Genomic DNA, 18,936 nt, shown 5'->3' on the forward strand with positions numbered 1-18,936 from the left:
AGATGAAATTTGGTATGGAGACAGTTTGAGACCCTGGGAAGAACATAGGCTCCCGGGAAACTACTATTTTTATAACGGAAAACTTTAGCCTGAAAAACCTTATAACGCGGGCGGAGCCGCGAGCAAAAGCTAGTTAATGTATAAAACAGTTAATATTTTTGACATAATTATGATGTTTTTGTCCGCCATTTTGGAATTATCAATACTGAACCCATTTTCTGAACGACGAATAGTCGCTTTGATCTAAAAGGTTTTGTATTTTAAATATTTCGATTTTTGTCTAATCCTGCCATATCAAGTTGAATACTCTACACCTGATAACTGAGAAATTTTCTTGACACGGCATTCACTATTTGCATATTACCTTCGGGATATAAGTAGACTGGTTGTAAAAGGGGCGAGACTAGTCAGAATGACCAGCATAGTATAGCGGATTTCCATCACGTATTGAGAATTCGGTGATCGATAGATGGTCACGTCTTTTGTCTGATTCTTTCTTCAAGTAATATGATTAATCTCGGGCCAAATTTTCAGGAAAGGGAAGGGAATTTTATATCGTATTAGAGATTTATTGAAAGTTTGAGTGTTTATAATAATAATAATCCTGCAGAGGTGGTTTTATGGTAAGGCAACTGTGAGTGGCGAGGTCGCCTTCCCTGATTCCGTGTGCCTAAATGAAATCTCCTTTGGCTTACCTTAACTAGTCGGCTAGGAGTAGAAGTCACCAGAGCTAAGAACCAGGGTCGAAGTGCTCAATCTGTATCACAGCGAGGAAACCTGGTCAAGAACGCATGTTGCATCCTTCGCATACGTTATGTTTGATATGTTCAATGTTCATCTAGTGACGGGCAGTTGAGCCATTTAACTTAGCAGGCATACCGTTCTCTCAATCGATACCCCAGCGACCGGTCCATCTAGATCCCATCTATAGACTATGTATCATTCCATACTTAGTCTATAGCAATCATCTTAGCAATAGTTTTTTCACCTTGCGGATGATGTTTTTTGCTGTTTTTTGACAACGTAAGACAAAGAACCTGCAAGGTCTACACATCCCAACAAGAGTATCATTGTGTTTAATTCATACTTTCATGCAACCCTCAAGGAGTTGCCTCAAGGACTGGCCTTTGTGCCGTGATTTTCTGCAGAAAAGATACAACGTAATTGCATAATACCAGACCTGTATTATATACTGCCCACTGTTAAGCATGGGCTTCTCTACTAATGAGAGGGTTTAGTCTTTAGTTCACCACGCTGGCTTTAGGCGGGTTGCCAGACTTAACATACTACCGAAATTCTTATGGAGAGTTCTCAAGTATGGAGGTTTCCTCATGATGTTTTCCTTCGCCCTCAAGGCGAAACATTATTGGTACATAATACACATTTAACTTCTAAAAGCAAACATTTTCGTGTTGGGTTTGAAGCTGTAGACCTTCGGCTCAACAGTGCGTTGCATTCCCAACTAGGCTATCAAGCACTATAAAAACAAAGTAGAATAATTATGGCAGCAAAGGAATAAAATCTTTATTAGATATTCAAATAAACTACAAGATATTAAATTATAAACAGTTTTAAAACTTTCTATAAATAAATTTAAATGCGTTTTAGGTATAAGAGTATCTACTTTAAATGCAAATGCGTGTCATAACCAACTTGGGAATGCAATGAATATTGAAAAAACAAAACTGACCTATCATATTATGTAAAATTAATGAGCATCTGATGCGGATATTATAAATATACTTGGGATACGTCGCGGTTTCGTTCGGGTTATAAATTAAAGAAATCGCTCACACACAAAATCACGCATTTATCCCCGAAGGGGTATGAGAGGCAGAGGCACAACCAGGGCACCCACTTTTCGCCAAGTGTGTTCCGTCCCATGATGTGGTAGGGAGCGAGCCTATCGCCATATCGGGTACAAATTCCAGACTCCGGATTGAGTAGAAAAACCCAATATTACTTTAACCGATCCAGGATTTGAACCCAAGCCCTCAGTACTGCAGTCGATAATATTTTTTTAGTTATCAGATAAAATATTCGTAAAGTCAAATGCAATACGAACATATTAAAATTACAGCTGTATGAATAAAGTTGTTCAATTGTCTTAGTTTTATATTTAGTCAGGTTATAATTTATATAATGGGTAACTGACAATTGAAAAACCACTTAATTAAATGTGACAGTTCCAATGATAAAATTGATAACCAAGAGTCTCACTTTCATATTCAACCAGAAGCCTTATTATCTATACCACACGTTATTTTGACGTTGGGTAACAAACACGAAACGTACCGCATCGCGTTTAAGACTCTGAGTTTGAGACAAAAGAAAATGGCATACTGAATACCATTCCACGCTAATTTCACGAAGATAACGTAACCACGGTCGCATTTACCGTATTGTAGCTTACACAGTCATAGAGAATAAGGCCCCAGGATATCATAAATCATATTTCGCGGATAAGATTTATCTGACGTTTGAAACAATGGACTTTCAACGTTAAACATTTAATAATTACAAGCTCTTTTACATTAAAAATATTATTATTAAACAGATGTTATTAGTAGCTCCGTCCGTGTGAAGCAAAAAAGTCCCTAAAAACATTTTTAAATATGATTTTTTCGGATAGCGTAGGTACCCGCTACACAAGTTGTTAAAATCCACCATATTGGCCCCCGTAAGTGTGTCGTGTTCCGGGATCAGCCTGTATATCCGGTTTCAACAGGCCGGCATAATTGTGTCGACTGCCGAAGGGTAATCATCTCTCGTTAGTCGACATTCTATTAGACCCCACTCTTACTATCAAGTGCAGTGGGGTGACTGCCGTAATCGTGTACAAAAAACAAAATTAATATTTAATAACCGATATAAGTAGTAGCTTAATTATATTAATCCAAAACATGGTTCATCCGTGACAAATTTTATCCAAATCCGTTCTGCGGTTTCCGCCTTTTCCTTCAACAAACCGTCAAACATTCGCATTTAGAATAGTAGTAAGTTTTATAGAAAAGTCATATTCGAATTACCGGTTTATGAGAAATATCAACCACTCATGGATTTACATCTTTCCAGAAGAATCATAAGACCCTCATCATAAAAAGGTTAAATTTAAGTCCTCTCCTTCCCCGCTGGATTTGAAACCTGGCTATGCCCATGTTATCACAGTTGTAAATTATTGATAATCGAGTCAAAATTTTTAGCTGTAACAGCAATAGGGTACCGGACTCATTTTTGTTCTTTACTATTATCAAATATTTACATATTATAAATTATAACACAGAAGGAATTATTAAAATCCGGTAAAAAATCAACAAGTTATAAGTCTTTGAATTTCGGTGGAAGGGGTAATTAACAATAAACAGAAAAGAGACGAAACATCTACATGTAACGTCATCGGGAATTACGACGCGTGCGAAAAAAAGAGATGAAGCGATATCCCCACATCGCGCCCACTTCTGCTTGTACAATATTTTAAATATGAATAACTCGCTTATTTTTTAACCAATTGTTATGCTGTTTTCGCAGACGTGCTTCTTTTTCGTATTATTAACCATTACATATAGAATAATGTACAAAATCAAGCATAGGCCGGTCCCCTATTATCGGGTGGAGGCTTAAATAATTTATTCAACGCGAAATATATTATTATTGTATTTTATATTAGAAGAATTATATAACTCATCACCATTAGTACATACACATAGTACACATTAGTACTTGTAAGAAATAGGTATTTTCAACACCAAGATCACAGATGCTATAGACACCACATGGCAACATACTAGAGGGATATAGCCCAATAAGCTTCACGGTATCGACTAACAAGTGATATGGAAGTTTGTGATCATTGAAATTTTAGCGTTACTTATTTAAAGGTAAAAAAAAAAATTGCAAGTCCAGAATGGCACCAAATACCGCAGGATAGAGAAGGGCAATCCTTGGAGGAAGTCTCACCTGAGAGGGGTTTTTGATATTATAGCTTGAGGATTTATTTAGTATTATAAATAATAAATAATATAATATATCAGCCCTGTATTATATACTTGCCCACTGCTGAGCACGGGCCTCCTCTATTACTAAGAGGGATTAGGCCTTAGACCACCACGCTGGCCTAGTGAGGATTGGTAGACCTCACACACCTTCGGAATTCGTATAGAGAACTTCTCAGATGTGCAGGTTTCCTCACGATGTTTTCCTTCACCGTTAAGGCGAACGATAAATTCAGAAAAAATACACACATGACTTTTAGAAAAGTCAGAGGTGTGTGCCCTTTGGGATTTGAACCTGCGGACATTCGTCTTGGCCGTCCGTTTCACACCCAACTTGGCTATCGCCGCTTCTAAGTATTATAAAGTTGGCATCAATTTTATGTAAGTTGTATCAGGAAATAAAGGGCTTCTTTATTATATTTAATTTGTTTGGTTTTCACCTACTATTACCTTAGTTACTCCATAAAAAGAGATTGTCATAAAATTGACTAGATGACCTAATTGAGAAACTGGGGAATTGTTTTTGATCATAATATTCATATGACTAGAATCTCTAGATAAATTCATATTTTTTAAACTCATTAAGAAATTTAATTACAATCTGTTCACTATATAATATGAAAAACTCATTACCAAAACATTTTTTTATGTAATGTTCCATAATTTCTCCATTTTTAGTAAATTATGTTATATTTTTTGCATTAAATGATGATATTATTCATGTTTCGTGATATGACCCGTCATTTCTTACCATTAATTTTCCTATGACCTATACAATAGTTTGAATTAATGTCATAAGGTTACCGTAGTATTGTTATCATGCTAAACACAAGTCGATTGACAAACTTGTATCTGCAGATATTTAAATCTTAATTCGAAGCTTATAAGGTCAATTCGCAGTGAGTCAGTAAGTTTCCATTTGCATGAATCCACACAGATGATTAAATACCAGTTTGACCCATGAGCTATAAAAGAAGATGCAAATTATTTTTTAAATTAAATTGTCATCGGAACGGCTGAAATATGTACACGAAGGTATACTGTTTCATTTAAATTACATTAAGATAATATTTGTATATAATATTTTATGCATTATATTAATAAACATATTTTTTTCTAGGCGGTGATATTGTTTTGCGCTACAGTTGTGGTAATAAGCCACGAAATAGAAATCACCACGCCAACACCTCTAAGTAGTGCTGAACTAGCGCTTGCGTCTCAACCAGTAATCTCGAGCTATGCAGTTCCAGCCCATTCAAGCCACATCGCCAACACGTACCTGCCTGCATCTGCCAGCTCCGAAGTGAAGATCGGCAGCTACTACGACAAACACTCTAGCGCTCATTCAACATATGTTCCAGTGCATGCCAGCCATTCTACGTATCACTCTTCACCACAGTATACTACAGTAGCTCCAGTTTATTCAACAACTCCAGTTAGTTACCAGTCCCACTCCAGTAATTTTAAATCTTATCCTTCTGTAGCGTCGTATACCAAGTCTACTTTCGCACCTAGATACAGTTATAGTATTGCCTCTAACCCTGTGAGCCACGTAGCGTCTTATCCTTCTCAGTCGTATTCTTACTCCCACGGATCTTCGTATAGCCAACCTCAGTCTCATTTCCATTCTGCACCTGTATCGTATACTGTCAGCCCAACGTCGTATTCAACATATTCTGGTCAGAATTATGTTTCGTATCCATCCTCAACCCCAGCCCCCTTGGTAAGCAGCACACTGGGATACGGTAGTAGTTCCGCATTATCTTATTCCGTAGCTCCATCAGTGGTTTCCTATAGTTCCCCTTCATATTCTATTCAACAAGCTCCTTTGAAAGCCCAATTTTCGTACGCAGTTCCTTCACACGGTGTAGCATATGGTGGCCAACAATGGGCCCATGGTGCTAGTGTTCCTTACCACGGGGGACATTATGATTATTCCTCATACTCTTCTGTACCACACGTTAGCTCCGGCTGGAAAAAATAGAATATCATAAACTATGTAACTTTTGTTATTGTTATTATCTTGTGTATGAGATTTACCTTCATTATGTGTCTATTAATAAAACGATTCTAAAGTATTTATTTTTAATTTATGTAAACCTTTTTAATTAAATTTATGATTTTTTCAAAGCTACACAGCCAAAACAATAATAATAAGTTGGAACATCAATCAGCATCGATGTCGCTTTTATTTGGTGTTATATGGATTCCGTCTGCATCCATTTAAATGTCACTATAATTTAGCGTATCTAATAGGAAGTATTTAAAGTTGTCAAAGGTTAATTACCAAAATAGAATCTAATATGACGAATTATTGATAGACCTAACTTGTTCTAGAGACATTTCGGGATGTAACTAAACCGACCGCCTATAAACAATACCAACCTGCAACATACAGAACTTTAAATTACAAAGTATTGCCTGTTTATTCATTACGCTCGGCATCCTGAGATGTAAGTTGATAATAGTATATTAGCCGCTATGTATATATATTCGAAAGAAAGAAAAAATTGGAAATAAAAAAAAATAGATAAAATATCTTCCATATTTAAATAAGCAAATGAAATTATATTGAATAAAATTAATTAAATATGTTTTATTTGTGTTACAAAAAAAAAATGGAGACTGTATGGAACAGAAAATTAAATAACATGTGAAAAGATCAAAATGTATATATTTAATAGGGTTACATTTGTATAAGAACACATTTACATACCATGGCTAATAAAATAATAAAAGCTTTAAAACGTTTTTATATAGTACTAATTATTATAATACAACAATAATAAAGTAATAAATCATTTCTAAGAAGTTAATCTTTACATATCTTCGCCTTTTTAGGAAATCAAAATTTTGGGGTACATTACTACAAAGCAAAAAAAACTCGTGCCTGTTGCATAATATTATAAAATTATGAATAATAACCTTGAGATAGAAAGAGCAAGCGACTGATATCCGTTCTGTGAAGATTCACATTAACAATCTGAAGGCGATAGATAATATAAAAGCGTATTTATTATTATTTTATTTAGGACTAGCTTTTGCTCGCGGCTCCGCCCGCGTTATAAAGGTTTTCAGGCTAAAGTTTTCCATTATAAAAGTAGTAGTTTTCCGGGAGCCTATGTTCTTCCCAGGGTTTCAAACTGTCTCCATACCAAATTTTATCTTAATACGTTGGGTAGTTTTTGAGTTTAAGACGTTCAGGCAGACGGATGCAGCGGCGGACTTTGTTTTATAATATATTTTTTTAGAACTTTTAAAGAGGGATAATCCAGTCATACATCATTGTTGCATAACTTTAACCGTTTACGCAGCGCACGCAACAGAAGCTCTCAAAACTAATAAATTGTCCCCGTATTTGCAACATTTTTCATTACTGCTCCGCTCCTATTGGTCATAGCGTGATGATATACAGCCTATAGGACCCCACAAATAAAGGGCTATCCAACACAACGAATTTTTCAGTTCAAACTGGTAGTTCCTGAGATTAGCCATTACTGCTCCGCTCCTATTGGTCATAGCGTGATGATATATAACTTAGAGCACTCCACGAACAAAGGGCTATCCAACGCAAAAAGAATTTTTCAATTTGGACCGGTAGTTCCAGATATTAGCCATTACTGCTCCGTTCCTATTGCGTATAGCGTGATGATATATAGCCTATAGCAATCCACGAATAAAGGGCTATCCAACGCAAAAAGAATTTTTCAGTTTGGACCGGTAGTTCCAGATATTAGCCATTACTGCTCCGTTCCTATTGCGTATAGCGTGATAATATATAGCCTATAGCAATCCACGAATAAAGGGCTATCCAACGCAAAAAGAATTTTTCAGTTTGGACCGGTAGTTCCAGAGATTAGCCATTACTGCTCCGCTCCTATTGGGTATAGTGTGATGATATATAGCCTATAGCACTCCATGAACAAAGGGCTATCCAACGCAAAAATATTTTTTTAGTTTGGACTGCCTTTAGTAAAGGTTGATTGTTAGGTTGACTTTGTGTGTTTATAAGGTTAATGATTTGATGTGCAATAAACTGTATCGAAACATAAATTTAAGTGGTTGGAGGGAGATCGATGACTTTGACTTGAGTTGGAATATGTATGTATGATAAAAACATTAAGTCTTTAATGTATTTTCAAGTCTCACAAACAAATACACAGGATAAAACAATTCTTTGATTAATTGACTATCGTTGCAAAAAAAATGCCAGCCAGGACCTTTTTTTTAAAACAATTAGCGTTCATCAACCTCATCAAACAAGATATCTAATATATCAATGATAAATCAGTGTGTTTTTCTAAGCAAACAAAATAATTAAAACATAGCAAAAATGTGTCTATGATCATTAAAAAATATTTTTATTGAAATAAAACTGTTTACGGATTTTATCGCGCTTATTTATATTATTATTTTTTTGTCCGCCTCATGACGATGAAGGCTACAAAGACTTCGAAATGTCAGGAGAAAATAACAATATAAATAACCGCAATAATGTCTGTAAATACTTTTGTTTGAACGTCTAACATACGCATAAACATAAATAATCATTAAACATTTTTATTATTCAATTATAATTAAACTTATAATATTCTATTGAATATAGGCCATGATCGTTAATAATATGTTAACTTCCAGTCAAGTGTAGGTCGCCAAAGCCATTACTAAGCTATACCAATAGGAAGTCAATTAAAACAAAGAAACAAATTGAACGAACTCACCATTTGCATAAAGTAATTGCAGTCTATATTGGATGCCGTTGTTTGTCTTCTGACCTTCAGGTTCCTGAAACAAATAGTTTGTATAGCTATCTATATCACTTCGTTTTTTTTCATATATTGCATAGAGTTTTACTATGTGCTAGCGAATTTCAGAACATTTATAGGATACCTGATACTTTTAAAGTATATTATTTTGTGAATATAGAACTTAAATCTTACGAAATATAGTCTTAGATTATTATATGTATTGTATTTTTTAAAAAAAACGTACCAATTGTATGCATACCCCTTGATATATAACAAGGTTGGTAATTTATGTTCAAACAAGAACTGTTCATAGTATAAGCTCAAAATAACTAAGTAGTTGGTTGCAAAGTATAGACTACCGAGTCTATCATGAGCTGATCAATTATAAAAAAAGTATTGTACTGAAGAGGCTAATGATCATTTTATTTATTTATATTTTATTAGTAAATACTTTTTTGTACACTAATCATATTGAACTTTCCTATTATTATTACAGTATGTTCTCTAATATTAGTCTCCTAAAATACAGGCCTCGCCTAGCTGGAGACCCCTGGTAATTTTGTTACTCAGTAATGATCCTTATGATATTATTTATTATAGTGTAATTTAATGTAATCTTACTGCAAATAAACTACTAAAAATAAACTATTTTAAAACTTCTCTTTTACATCATCAAGTTAGGTACGAGCTCAGTATTGTTGATGGATGAGATTACTTTTAAAATGATCTTGTACTCACTATTCATACTCTCAAATGTCAATATAAAGCAAACTATAACTGCATAAGTAATCGAAGCGTACTTGGACTGTGAGTCTGAGGTTCTGAGTTTGAATCCTAGGTCGGGCTTATCCGAATTTAATATATAAGATTTTCTTCGAATTTAATACATAAGATTTTCAATCCGAAAAAGTAGAGCTGAGTTGTCTGTTACTGAAATTTATACCACAATGACGGAATAGTCTCACCATACTACATTCAATGATAAATATACGATTGGTAAACTGTAGCATTGGGATGAAATGGAATGACTACGTGTTAGTATTATGACTTCTAAAGCATAAACAATTCTACACTAAAACCTCATAAAATCACATAAAACTGCTCAACTCAGCGACCCAAAGTGGGTCTTGGTCTCCGAAACGAGAATCGCCCAGCTATCCCTCTACCAGCTATCTCTAGTTACACAAAACTGATTGCCCAAACCGTTTACCTTAGCACCAAATTACCACGCAAGTGAAATTTCATCGGACATCCAAAAGGCGGTGTTCATAAAGTACATCATAAAGAGTGCGACACAGGCGCCGTAAAAACGCGGGCATGAATGTTTACTATGTGAATAATTAACGCGACAGCACTCCGCGGCAACAAACAAGACGTGCGAACGCTATACGACGCTCCATTTTGTGCTTGTGTGTGCGCGTTTCTTTATATTTCACTTATTTTATCGGACTATTTTGCTATTGTTGTAATTGGGGTTGTTTCATAAGAGTTTATGTTTAACCGACTTCAAAAAAAGGAGGTTAGCAATCGAGATGCATTTTTTATTAAAATACTGTTTAAAGTAGTCGTATTGTATATTCTTTCAAGTAATGATATATGTTTATCTAAGATACAGATTTACTTAAAATTACATTTTAAAACTATATGCTGCTATCATTTTTATTACAATACTTTGCTAGTTACGCAATAAAAAAGCAAAAACATTTTGTTGACGTTCAAAAACTTAAATTCCTCGTTTCCGAACGAATAATACTTACGCATCTTTTTACACCCAAACCTGACAACTTCACGTAAACACGTTTGTAATAAATGTTTTTAAATCATGCCACCAACGCACGCGCATTATGGATATAAGCATTGTGCACACAATAGACATCATGTCAGCCATATCCTGATTGATGAAGCGCCTCTGATTCGAGATACGCATCACCAAAGGATTTATTGATAAACCAACAATAATAACTATGTATTGAAAGCAGTTTCGATTTTAAATTCATTTACCGCTTTGGATCTTGGCTGTTAGTAAAATGTTTTAAAAATAAATAAATTATATTTTTAAAAATGAACTTTAAGTTTTGCAGTAACAGGTCCTTAATCACGACAGTAATGTCTAATGTACATAATCTTATTATAACAACAACAAAAAATAAAACAGTAATATTTTATTATGTTCTATAGTTATAACTTCGGCTTCTTTTCTCGACGAGCAAGAGTACCATACAATACAAACTTTATACATATTGTAACAAGACTGTTTTTTACCTGATCTTTTTCAATGAATCCGATGAAGGCAGTTCGTTCGATTTCGACCGGTTGACCGGCGCGGTCATACAAAGCAACCACGAAGTGGAAGAAGTTGCTCTTGCGCAGGTTACTCGGCGGTTGCTTCTCGAAATGAGCCCGGCCGACACCCACGCTACTGTGTGATAGAAAATAACTTTAAAAACGTGAATTATGCTGTGCTTTATAATAAAAATATCATAAATATTATGAATTAATTAATAGTTTTGTTATAAATCGTGTACAAATCGCAACTATTTCGTAAATTATTAAAGACCTAATCACTAATGGAAAGGTTTGAACTAATAAGTATTAATATGTAACCTAATATCCTAAGTACTAACTTAAAAATTAAAAGACCAATACTATGTTTACTGTTACAGCATACAATATCATAAAAAATCGGCCGGTATAGTGAACTCAGAATAATAACCAAATCCAATAATGAAGTCATAAATTATAATGACTTCAGTTACTGGTAAATTTTATTTGTCAAAAGAATTGAACATATTGCCACCAAAAGCGATTAGGTCGCCTTTTGTGTGTAGCCACCGAACATAAAAGACAAAAGAAAAGGATTATGATCTTTTTAAAAACGATTTACTGGTGTGACCGTCACTTGAGACATTTTGCAAGAAAGCACGTTTATTGTCAACCCTTGCATTCCATTTGTAAATATATTTGTCATCACTTTTAATGGTCGGCTTCTTACGATTGCACGCATTATTACGTAAAATATTTTGTCACTTTTATTAGAAGACGTATAACAAAATATATTTAATTTTAGCTATATCTACTAGGAGCTTCGAAAGCTCCCTTTACTCAATACGCATAAATCTAAGCGGTATTCTAAAATACCGATAACATAAATGAAGTGATGATACACAAATGTTGCCACACGCCTCGATATCGACATGTGGTGACTTGATTTTGGTATTTACAACAAATATAATATTTCTAACGATTAAGTCTTACTCCGCTCAAAATAAGGTTGAATTTTGTTTGACACAACAGCACTGGGTTGTTGTCAATGTGTGCAATAAATACATCGATAGAACAACATTTCAAATGCGTGCAGTTCATCAAATCTTCGGTCTCATTTCTCACTGTTGCTCCGTTGATTTTGCTTCCGACCAGTGCTGGCCTAATTTTTTGTTTCTATTTGTCGATTGTAAAATATAAAGGCTAGCCATCATTAGAACATATTGCAGTTATGATTGAAAATAGGGTAATATGGAGAATGATACACTTATGAAGTGTATTTATAGTAAATGCTGAACCAAACTAATAAATGTGTCACCTTATGTTAAGTGATCTTTGCTGTTCATTAACTGGCACATTATTAGATTCTACCATATTTATATGCTTCCGCCCAATGGAAAGGTAAAGTAACCACCAGAATCTTCGCTGCAACACCAAGCTATTACTTCACATTGGTTTTCTAGGAGACAGAAATCAAGCAACCTCCATATTCACGTTTAACACGAATATATCTACAATATAACTCTGCCAACTTGGAAAACCTTATTACACATATTTAGCTTATATAGATGTTACTGTTGGCACAGTCGCAGGAGTGGCCTAAAGGCGTTCGAAATTTGAAATTTGTTGCAAAACCTTGGATGTACTTTTCTGTTCTTTAGAGCACATACTTTGTGAATGGTTATGACAAACATTTTTCTCTAAGATTATTTAAAATAAAAGTTAGAGATGTTCCACCGTTATAATATAAAGTGACCCTTAATAATATATCATGATTTACAAGGTGGTAGGTATTTCAAATGTGAGTGACCGTCTAGTTATTTCTAAAGCTTTACTTATTATGCTGGTTAGGTGTAATGTGCAAATATCAGTTGGAAAAACGTAAATATTATACACCTTTTATATAATTCAATATGACCTCGGTAAGTCTGCAAGAGTTAGACAAGTTCCAAGACGCCATATAGAATCAGGAAATAAATTAAAAAAACATATTTTTTTTGTACGCACATAACTGGGTTCTAATGTTATGATTTCTTCAATAATATTTTTTCTGAAAGTTATGTAATATTACTCGTTTTATTAATTTAATATGTTTGTTAAGTGCAAACAGAACTCAAAACTAAAGATGTTTTTGTTAAAATTGTACAAAACGTACACCGGATTTATTTTTATTAAACCAGAAAAAAATATACCGCTTATTAAATTTCCATAAGTATCGACATATCGATATCGACATTAGCCAGCGGTAGCGCACGACATTACCCGGCCAGGAGCGTATTACGCTATGGTCGCCCATTCATCTCTCCCTGCTGCAGAATTTGCGTAAACAAATTGGTTTCGCGATTGCCATTTTATACTCTCGCACGCGACACTCCATTGTTATATTTATCGCAACCAGTTTCAGCGAAGTATACGCGATTAGGTTGCAGCGCTTTTTCCGCTTACAGATCGCGAGCGCTTTGTCAATGTGCGGCAAGATTTTTTTCCTGTTTCGGGTAAAGCGGATGGATGACATGGATTAGGAATTCTGTGAAATTTCTAACACAGCTTGATATTAAGCGTTTAATTCAAATAAAAAAAATAAATTTAGAACGTTTTATACAAGGTAATTAAAATATAATAATCTAATTTCAAATTTAAAAAATATATACAACCATCATAGTTCGTATTTAATAGATCTTAAGCACCAATTCCTATTGAAAACAACGACACAAAAAATATACAACCATCATAGTCCGTATTAAACAGATCTTAAGCACCAATTCCGATTGAACAAACGACACAAATTCATATTTAATAGGCATCATTAACTGGTACTGAAATTTAATTTATTAAAAACGTTCCGGCTAATCGCAGAGGCGCGGCTAATGATTTAAAGCCGTTTATAAATGGAGCTGTCATCGTAGACGGACTGTTATCTATCAACATTTGTCACCCGCACTCTTGATTTCGTACAATTTGGTTCAGCTTTTATTGAAATAAGGGTAAAATGGGTAAATATTAGGGGAATTTGTATAATTATTTTTTTTTCATAAAATCATGTTTATTGATTATTTTAATTAAGTGTTTATAATTAATATAGAATATACTAGGTTTTATTTTATTATCAAGATTGAAATCTATGAGAGAAGCGGCGATATTTACATGTGACTAGTTAGCATTAGGTCCTTAAAACCAAATATTTTGAAAACCCGTTAAAGACAACAAGATCTTACCAACCAGGCAATATACAAAATAATTAAACGATACTGTAACTAAAACAAGAATTCTTTCCAAACAAAATCTAGCGTCTGTTACGCAAACACTTGAGTTTCCAAGTAAACATTTTAACTAAACTCATTTAGCTAAAACACGACAGATGGGGAGTGTACACAATGTGCACTAATTCGAGCACGCGTCAATACGTCATATCCGACCGTCTGTACGGGTGCAAATTATTATTATTTAAATGTGCGGTTATTATATTATCTGTGTATTTTTGTTGAAAATTAAAATAAAATTCAAATGCAAAATAAAAAAAAAATATTTAACATTATTTTATCTCATTTTGTAACATCGACGACAAAAGTTTTATAAAAAATTTGTTAAATTACCCTAACATGATTCCAAATTCAAAAAAATAACACGATTCCCTTAATACGCAACAGGATTCGAAGCAATATTGTAAAGTACAGTCGCGAACACCGATCGGAACAACCCGTATGATTTATATCGCCCTTTGCGTTTATACTTGTTACGGCTCGGTTCATTATAGCCGTACAGAATTTGCCCGCCGCTGATTGGACAGCGTAGTGCACTGCTGAACTTAAAGTATCGATATGCAGGTGCTATTTTACTTTTAATAATTCTGTTTTTGATTACAAATTGTGCTTTCTATTTATTTTAATTTAATGGTTTAAGATATTTTGAAATTAAATATTAATTCATAAGTTCATTTTTCTATTATAAATTCATTTATTTTATTAGTTTTAGAGAGTGTGTATTGGGATTGGGAACTTATTGTAAGGCATCATCGCCTTCCGTGTTGGGAGTCATGGTTTATTTTAACCTTGCCTAACTTCAATGAACTAGAAAATGGCCAAACAAATTAAGTACAACATAGCATATTTCACCAAATTAATAAAGCATTTAGGACCTATTTTACAAATGGTCAGATAAATGTTATCTATTCAATAAATTATAACCTGGTTGAATATAAAAGAAAGATTTTTTTTTGTTACAGTTATTGTAGTCAATTTCTTCGTATTCTATTCTACGAACAACTTATCAGTTTTAAAAATATCAATTATGTAAAAATAATTTAAATATTTATTATATTTTTAACATTTAATTAACTATATGAAATTCCCTACAATAAACGCCTAAAATCGAACCCCTAACACACCAACATAATCCGTTTCTGTTGTTTAATGTACAACCGTTCGGTTTGTTCATTTCACCAAACTCTAATACAATTTCGGCGGCTTACATTATTTAGCGCTGCTCTTTTCTGCCACTAAAGGGATTATCAAAAGCGTGTAAACAAAGATTTGCCATGTGTATCTAATGTAGCTAAATACAGTTTTATTTGGGAAAGAAAATAACAGTTGTTTTTGGAAAATATAACGTATTTTGGCCTTGTTTGCACTTGTTTGCAAATAATGGAAGAAATATGTTGATAATATTTGTGTTTAATTTCAATGTATGAAAATTTATATAATAGGATTGTCTGACTTGTTTACATGCTTAACTTTTGTTACAGGATCCCTTCCACTGATCATCATTACATAATAGTTAAAAGTAACACATTTTGTAATTAAATATTGCTACATCTAAGACTCTTGAATTATCTCTTCGTAAACTATAACACTGAACCACCCTTTTTTAATGCAATTTAATAAAAAAAAACTGTAATTTTATTGATAACATTTATTAATGAAAACCATACTAAAATAATTAATTATTTTCACACTAATTAATTTTGCATTACCTTTACCTACTACATATTTTTAATATCCTTATTCATTCTTTGATAATACAAAAAGCCCTTATAGTAGATTGCTATAAACCTGTGTGACCTAGGTCGTTTATTGAAAATCATCACTGTAGTATTGGTTAGACTGTAATGCAGCAAGGAACTTAATGATGATTCCCATTATTGAGACACACTTATATTTTATTTTGTTATATTTATTACTTATGTTTATATTTGAGCTTGTAATTGTCCCAGCAATAAAAATCTCTTTCTTTCTATCAGTGGATAAGCGTCTATACAATTGTGTTTTCTGTTAAATTGACCGGTATATGTTAACTAAGGCATTTTTTTTTGCCACAGATTACCTTTTGAAGTTATGCACAAATACTTTCTATATGCAATGGTCTGACGTTATGACTTACTTCGTATTGTCAACTAACGAGCTTGGTGTCATCCAGGCCCTGGTGAGAGGTTCCTCCTTGAGTGAGGTGACGGGCCCTCGCGGCTGTGCGTGGAGGCCGCCCGCAGCCTCCTGATGGTGCAGCCCGAACATCAGTCCGCCTACACCAAATACACAATAGTGATAAATAATTTGAAATAATAAAATTAATATCAATTATAAAATTAAGTTTAAAAATTAAGTGTGATAAAACTTTTCTTATTTTATAAATTATAATAAAGTGAAATAAAAACTATTTCAAATGTTAGTTTTTAAATAGAAAGTCGTACTGTTTAGTTTTCGTTATATATATTTTTGGTATTATTTACAAAGTATTTTGTATAAGCTGTATTTTGTTGCATACCCTATAAGCTTAATTAAAATTTTTGTACTTCAGTTTATTATATTATTCCAAATATATTTCTATAATATTTTAGTTCTATTATAATAACGGTATAGAATTATTTATATTCAGAGTAAAACTATTTTACAAAGAAATATTTATTTTACTTTATGTATGAAATTCATTCAAATAAACTTTACACAACTTTCTTAACTTTGACAATTCTGTTTTAAAATAACGATGAATTTTATTTCAATAAAAAATCTAGTTTATCTGAAATAAGCATAGACCACGTAAGTAATAAAATCCATAAACCTTTTACAAAACACCAAGAACATTGCAGCTGAATCTGATATGAGATTAAATTATAACAATAGCGTAGTTCATTTGTTATGCTACGCCGTAGACCGTAGACGCTCCGTCCGTAGCCTTTATGTTTACGTTGATAAAGATATTCACAGTTAATTACTTCCTTGGATACAAATGAACATTTATTCGTACTAAGAATAATTTGAATACATACTTGTATTTAAATTTTTAGTGCGATCATAAAATTTATTAACTTAACGTCCTGAGAATAATGTAGCATATTTTTATGAAAATTAAAATGGTAAATTACGATGTTTTTATGTAAATATATTTTTAATTTATCACTCATTCTTAGAATTAAACTGCTACGGCGTATTTTAAATATGACTTGGTTCTGCTTCATAAGAATTGCAAAATGTTCTGTTAGTCTGATGGACATACCTGATGACCTGGGCGCTCCCGATGGATACAGTTTCCGTCCCCATCCCACGGGGTCGAGCTCCAGCGGCGGCCACGGCGAGCCCGTGTACCCGCCCGCCGCCGCGTTTAACTCGTCCGACCGAATCTCGAATCACGACACGCACCCCGAATCAGTCCTCCGAGAGCGCACGAACACCCCCGGAAAATCGCGAACTTTCCCGAAAATCGCCTTCCAAATTCAAACGCGGACCGCACAAATACAATTCTACTATTCAAATTTAAAACCCGAACAAAATCCGCAACATCATAAAAATACGACACGAAGATTACACTTTTAATAAAAGAACTAAATTCAAAAATAGCTTCGTTAAAAAACCATTTGGTGAATTGCGAAACTGTTTGTATCGTAGCGACCCTGTAGGCGGCTCTGTGTTATCGTATGTGCGTTTAGGGATCGTGTCCCGGTTGTGCGGGTGATCCCGCTGTGGATTTGCGGAACACTAACAAGCGTCGCGGGAGCGCGCCGCCGAGTGCCCGAGCTTCGCGGCGCCCCCGTCCGTCCCCGCGGACTGTGGGAGGCGCCCAGGGGACACGCCCTCGCCTCCAGAGCGGGACGACAACAGCCGCACTGGTGGCGCCACTGGCACACCGCCACAATAAAATTGTAATATCAAAATGACACCCCATTATGCCTAAAAAATTATAACTAAAATAAAAATAGATTTTTTTGAATGTGTACAGAGAGTTCACGTGTGGTGTTATCGAAGCGTTTTATGATAATGAGAGGCCGGTTCGGAGGTTTTCCTCTGAGACCGCAGGCTTCGCGCGCGGGTAAAGGACGGAGGAGAGATGAGACGCACAGCATCTCGCTGGACCAGCCGGCCTCTGCTTTGGGACGGCCCATAGCGCAAGTATTACTTATTAAACCCAAGTTAGATTGACGATGATGAAATTTCAGTGGGAATTGACTTTAACCGTTCGCGAGATGAGGTCTCATTAATTATATGCAAAGCGTGTGTGAGCTGTCGAGTACAAATCGCATCTCTGGTACACTCGTTAAAAGCCAAATTCTCGTCATGAGAAATGATGTTATGAATATATCATGATCCGTTCTTTTAATATATATTTTAACAATATTTTTTTAAACATGTTAAACACTATCTATGAAATAAACAGTTAAAAGATGGTTATATAAATGTATTTCTTTACGTCGTTGTTTTCTTTTTAAATACATTAAATTTACATAAAGCTACCGAACAATGTTTAAAATTGTAATTATAACTTATGTTACCACATTTTTATGAGACGACTTGAAGTTAAAGATTTCAATCATCATCAACAGGAATTCTTAATCTTTTATTAATCAAACCTCTACATTTACATAATATTATTGTTTATTATTTTAAATAGTTATACTTGATTTTGATTCCTTTTGTCACAATTAAATTTTATTTTTAAATTTAACTGTG

General features: G+C 34.0%; 2 protein-coding genes across 2 annotated transcripts; one reads left to right on the plus strand and one right to left on the minus strand.

The window, feature by feature from the left end:
* Nucleotides 1-4,924: 4,924 nt before the first annotated feature.
* LOC115441946 (DNA-directed RNA polymerase II subunit RPB1) lies at nucleotides 4,925-6,070 on the plus strand. The gene is made up of 2 exons (XM_030166876.2): nucleotides 4,925-5,027; nucleotides 5,113-6,070. Exons 1-2 carry the CDS (start codon nucleotides 5,016-5,018, stop codon nucleotides 5,974-5,976), a joined length of 876 nt encoding a protein of 291 aa, XP_030022736.2. The 5' UTR covers nucleotides 4,925-5,015; the 3' UTR covers nucleotides 5,977-6,070.
* A 2,611-nt stretch (nucleotides 6,071-8,681) lies between these two features.
* On the minus strand, nucleotides 8,682-17,976 carry LOC119189845 (transcription factor collier-like). The gene is made up of 4 exons (XM_037440518.1): nucleotides 17,489-17,976; nucleotides 16,379-16,517; nucleotides 11,003-11,159; nucleotides 8,682-8,777 (listed from the first exon to the last, which is right to left on the minus strand). Exons 2-4 carry the CDS (start codon nucleotides 16,507-16,509, stop codon nucleotides 8,682-8,684), a joined length of 384 nt encoding a protein of 127 aa, XP_037296415.1. The 5' UTR covers nucleotides 16,510-16,517; nucleotides 17,489-17,976.
* Between the last annotated feature and the right edge of the window lie 960 nt (nucleotides 17,977-18,936).

This window comes from Manduca sexta, chromosome 19, assembly GCF_014839805.1.
Source record: "Manduca sexta isolate Smith_Timp_Sample1 chromosome 19, JHU_Msex_v1.0, whole genome shotgun sequence".
NCBI classification, from domain to species: Eukaryota; Metazoa; Arthropoda; class Insecta; order Lepidoptera; family Sphingidae; genus Manduca; species Manduca sexta.

Bases quoted from the DNA above. Each gene is read 5' to 3' on its own strand.
- LOC119189845 (XM_037440518.1), bottom strand. From the start codon at position 16,509: ATGTTCGGGCTGCACCATCAGGAGGCTGCGGGCGGCCTCCACGCACAG. The intron at 11,160-16,378 runs GTAAGTCATAAC...TCTATCACACAG, and splicing joins TCGTTAGTTGACAATACGAA to TAGCGTGGGTGTCGGCCGGG. The intron at 8,778-11,002 runs GTAAAAAACAGT...TATTTGTTTCAG, and splicing joins GATTCATTGAAAAAGATCAG to GAACCTGAAGGTCAGAAGAC.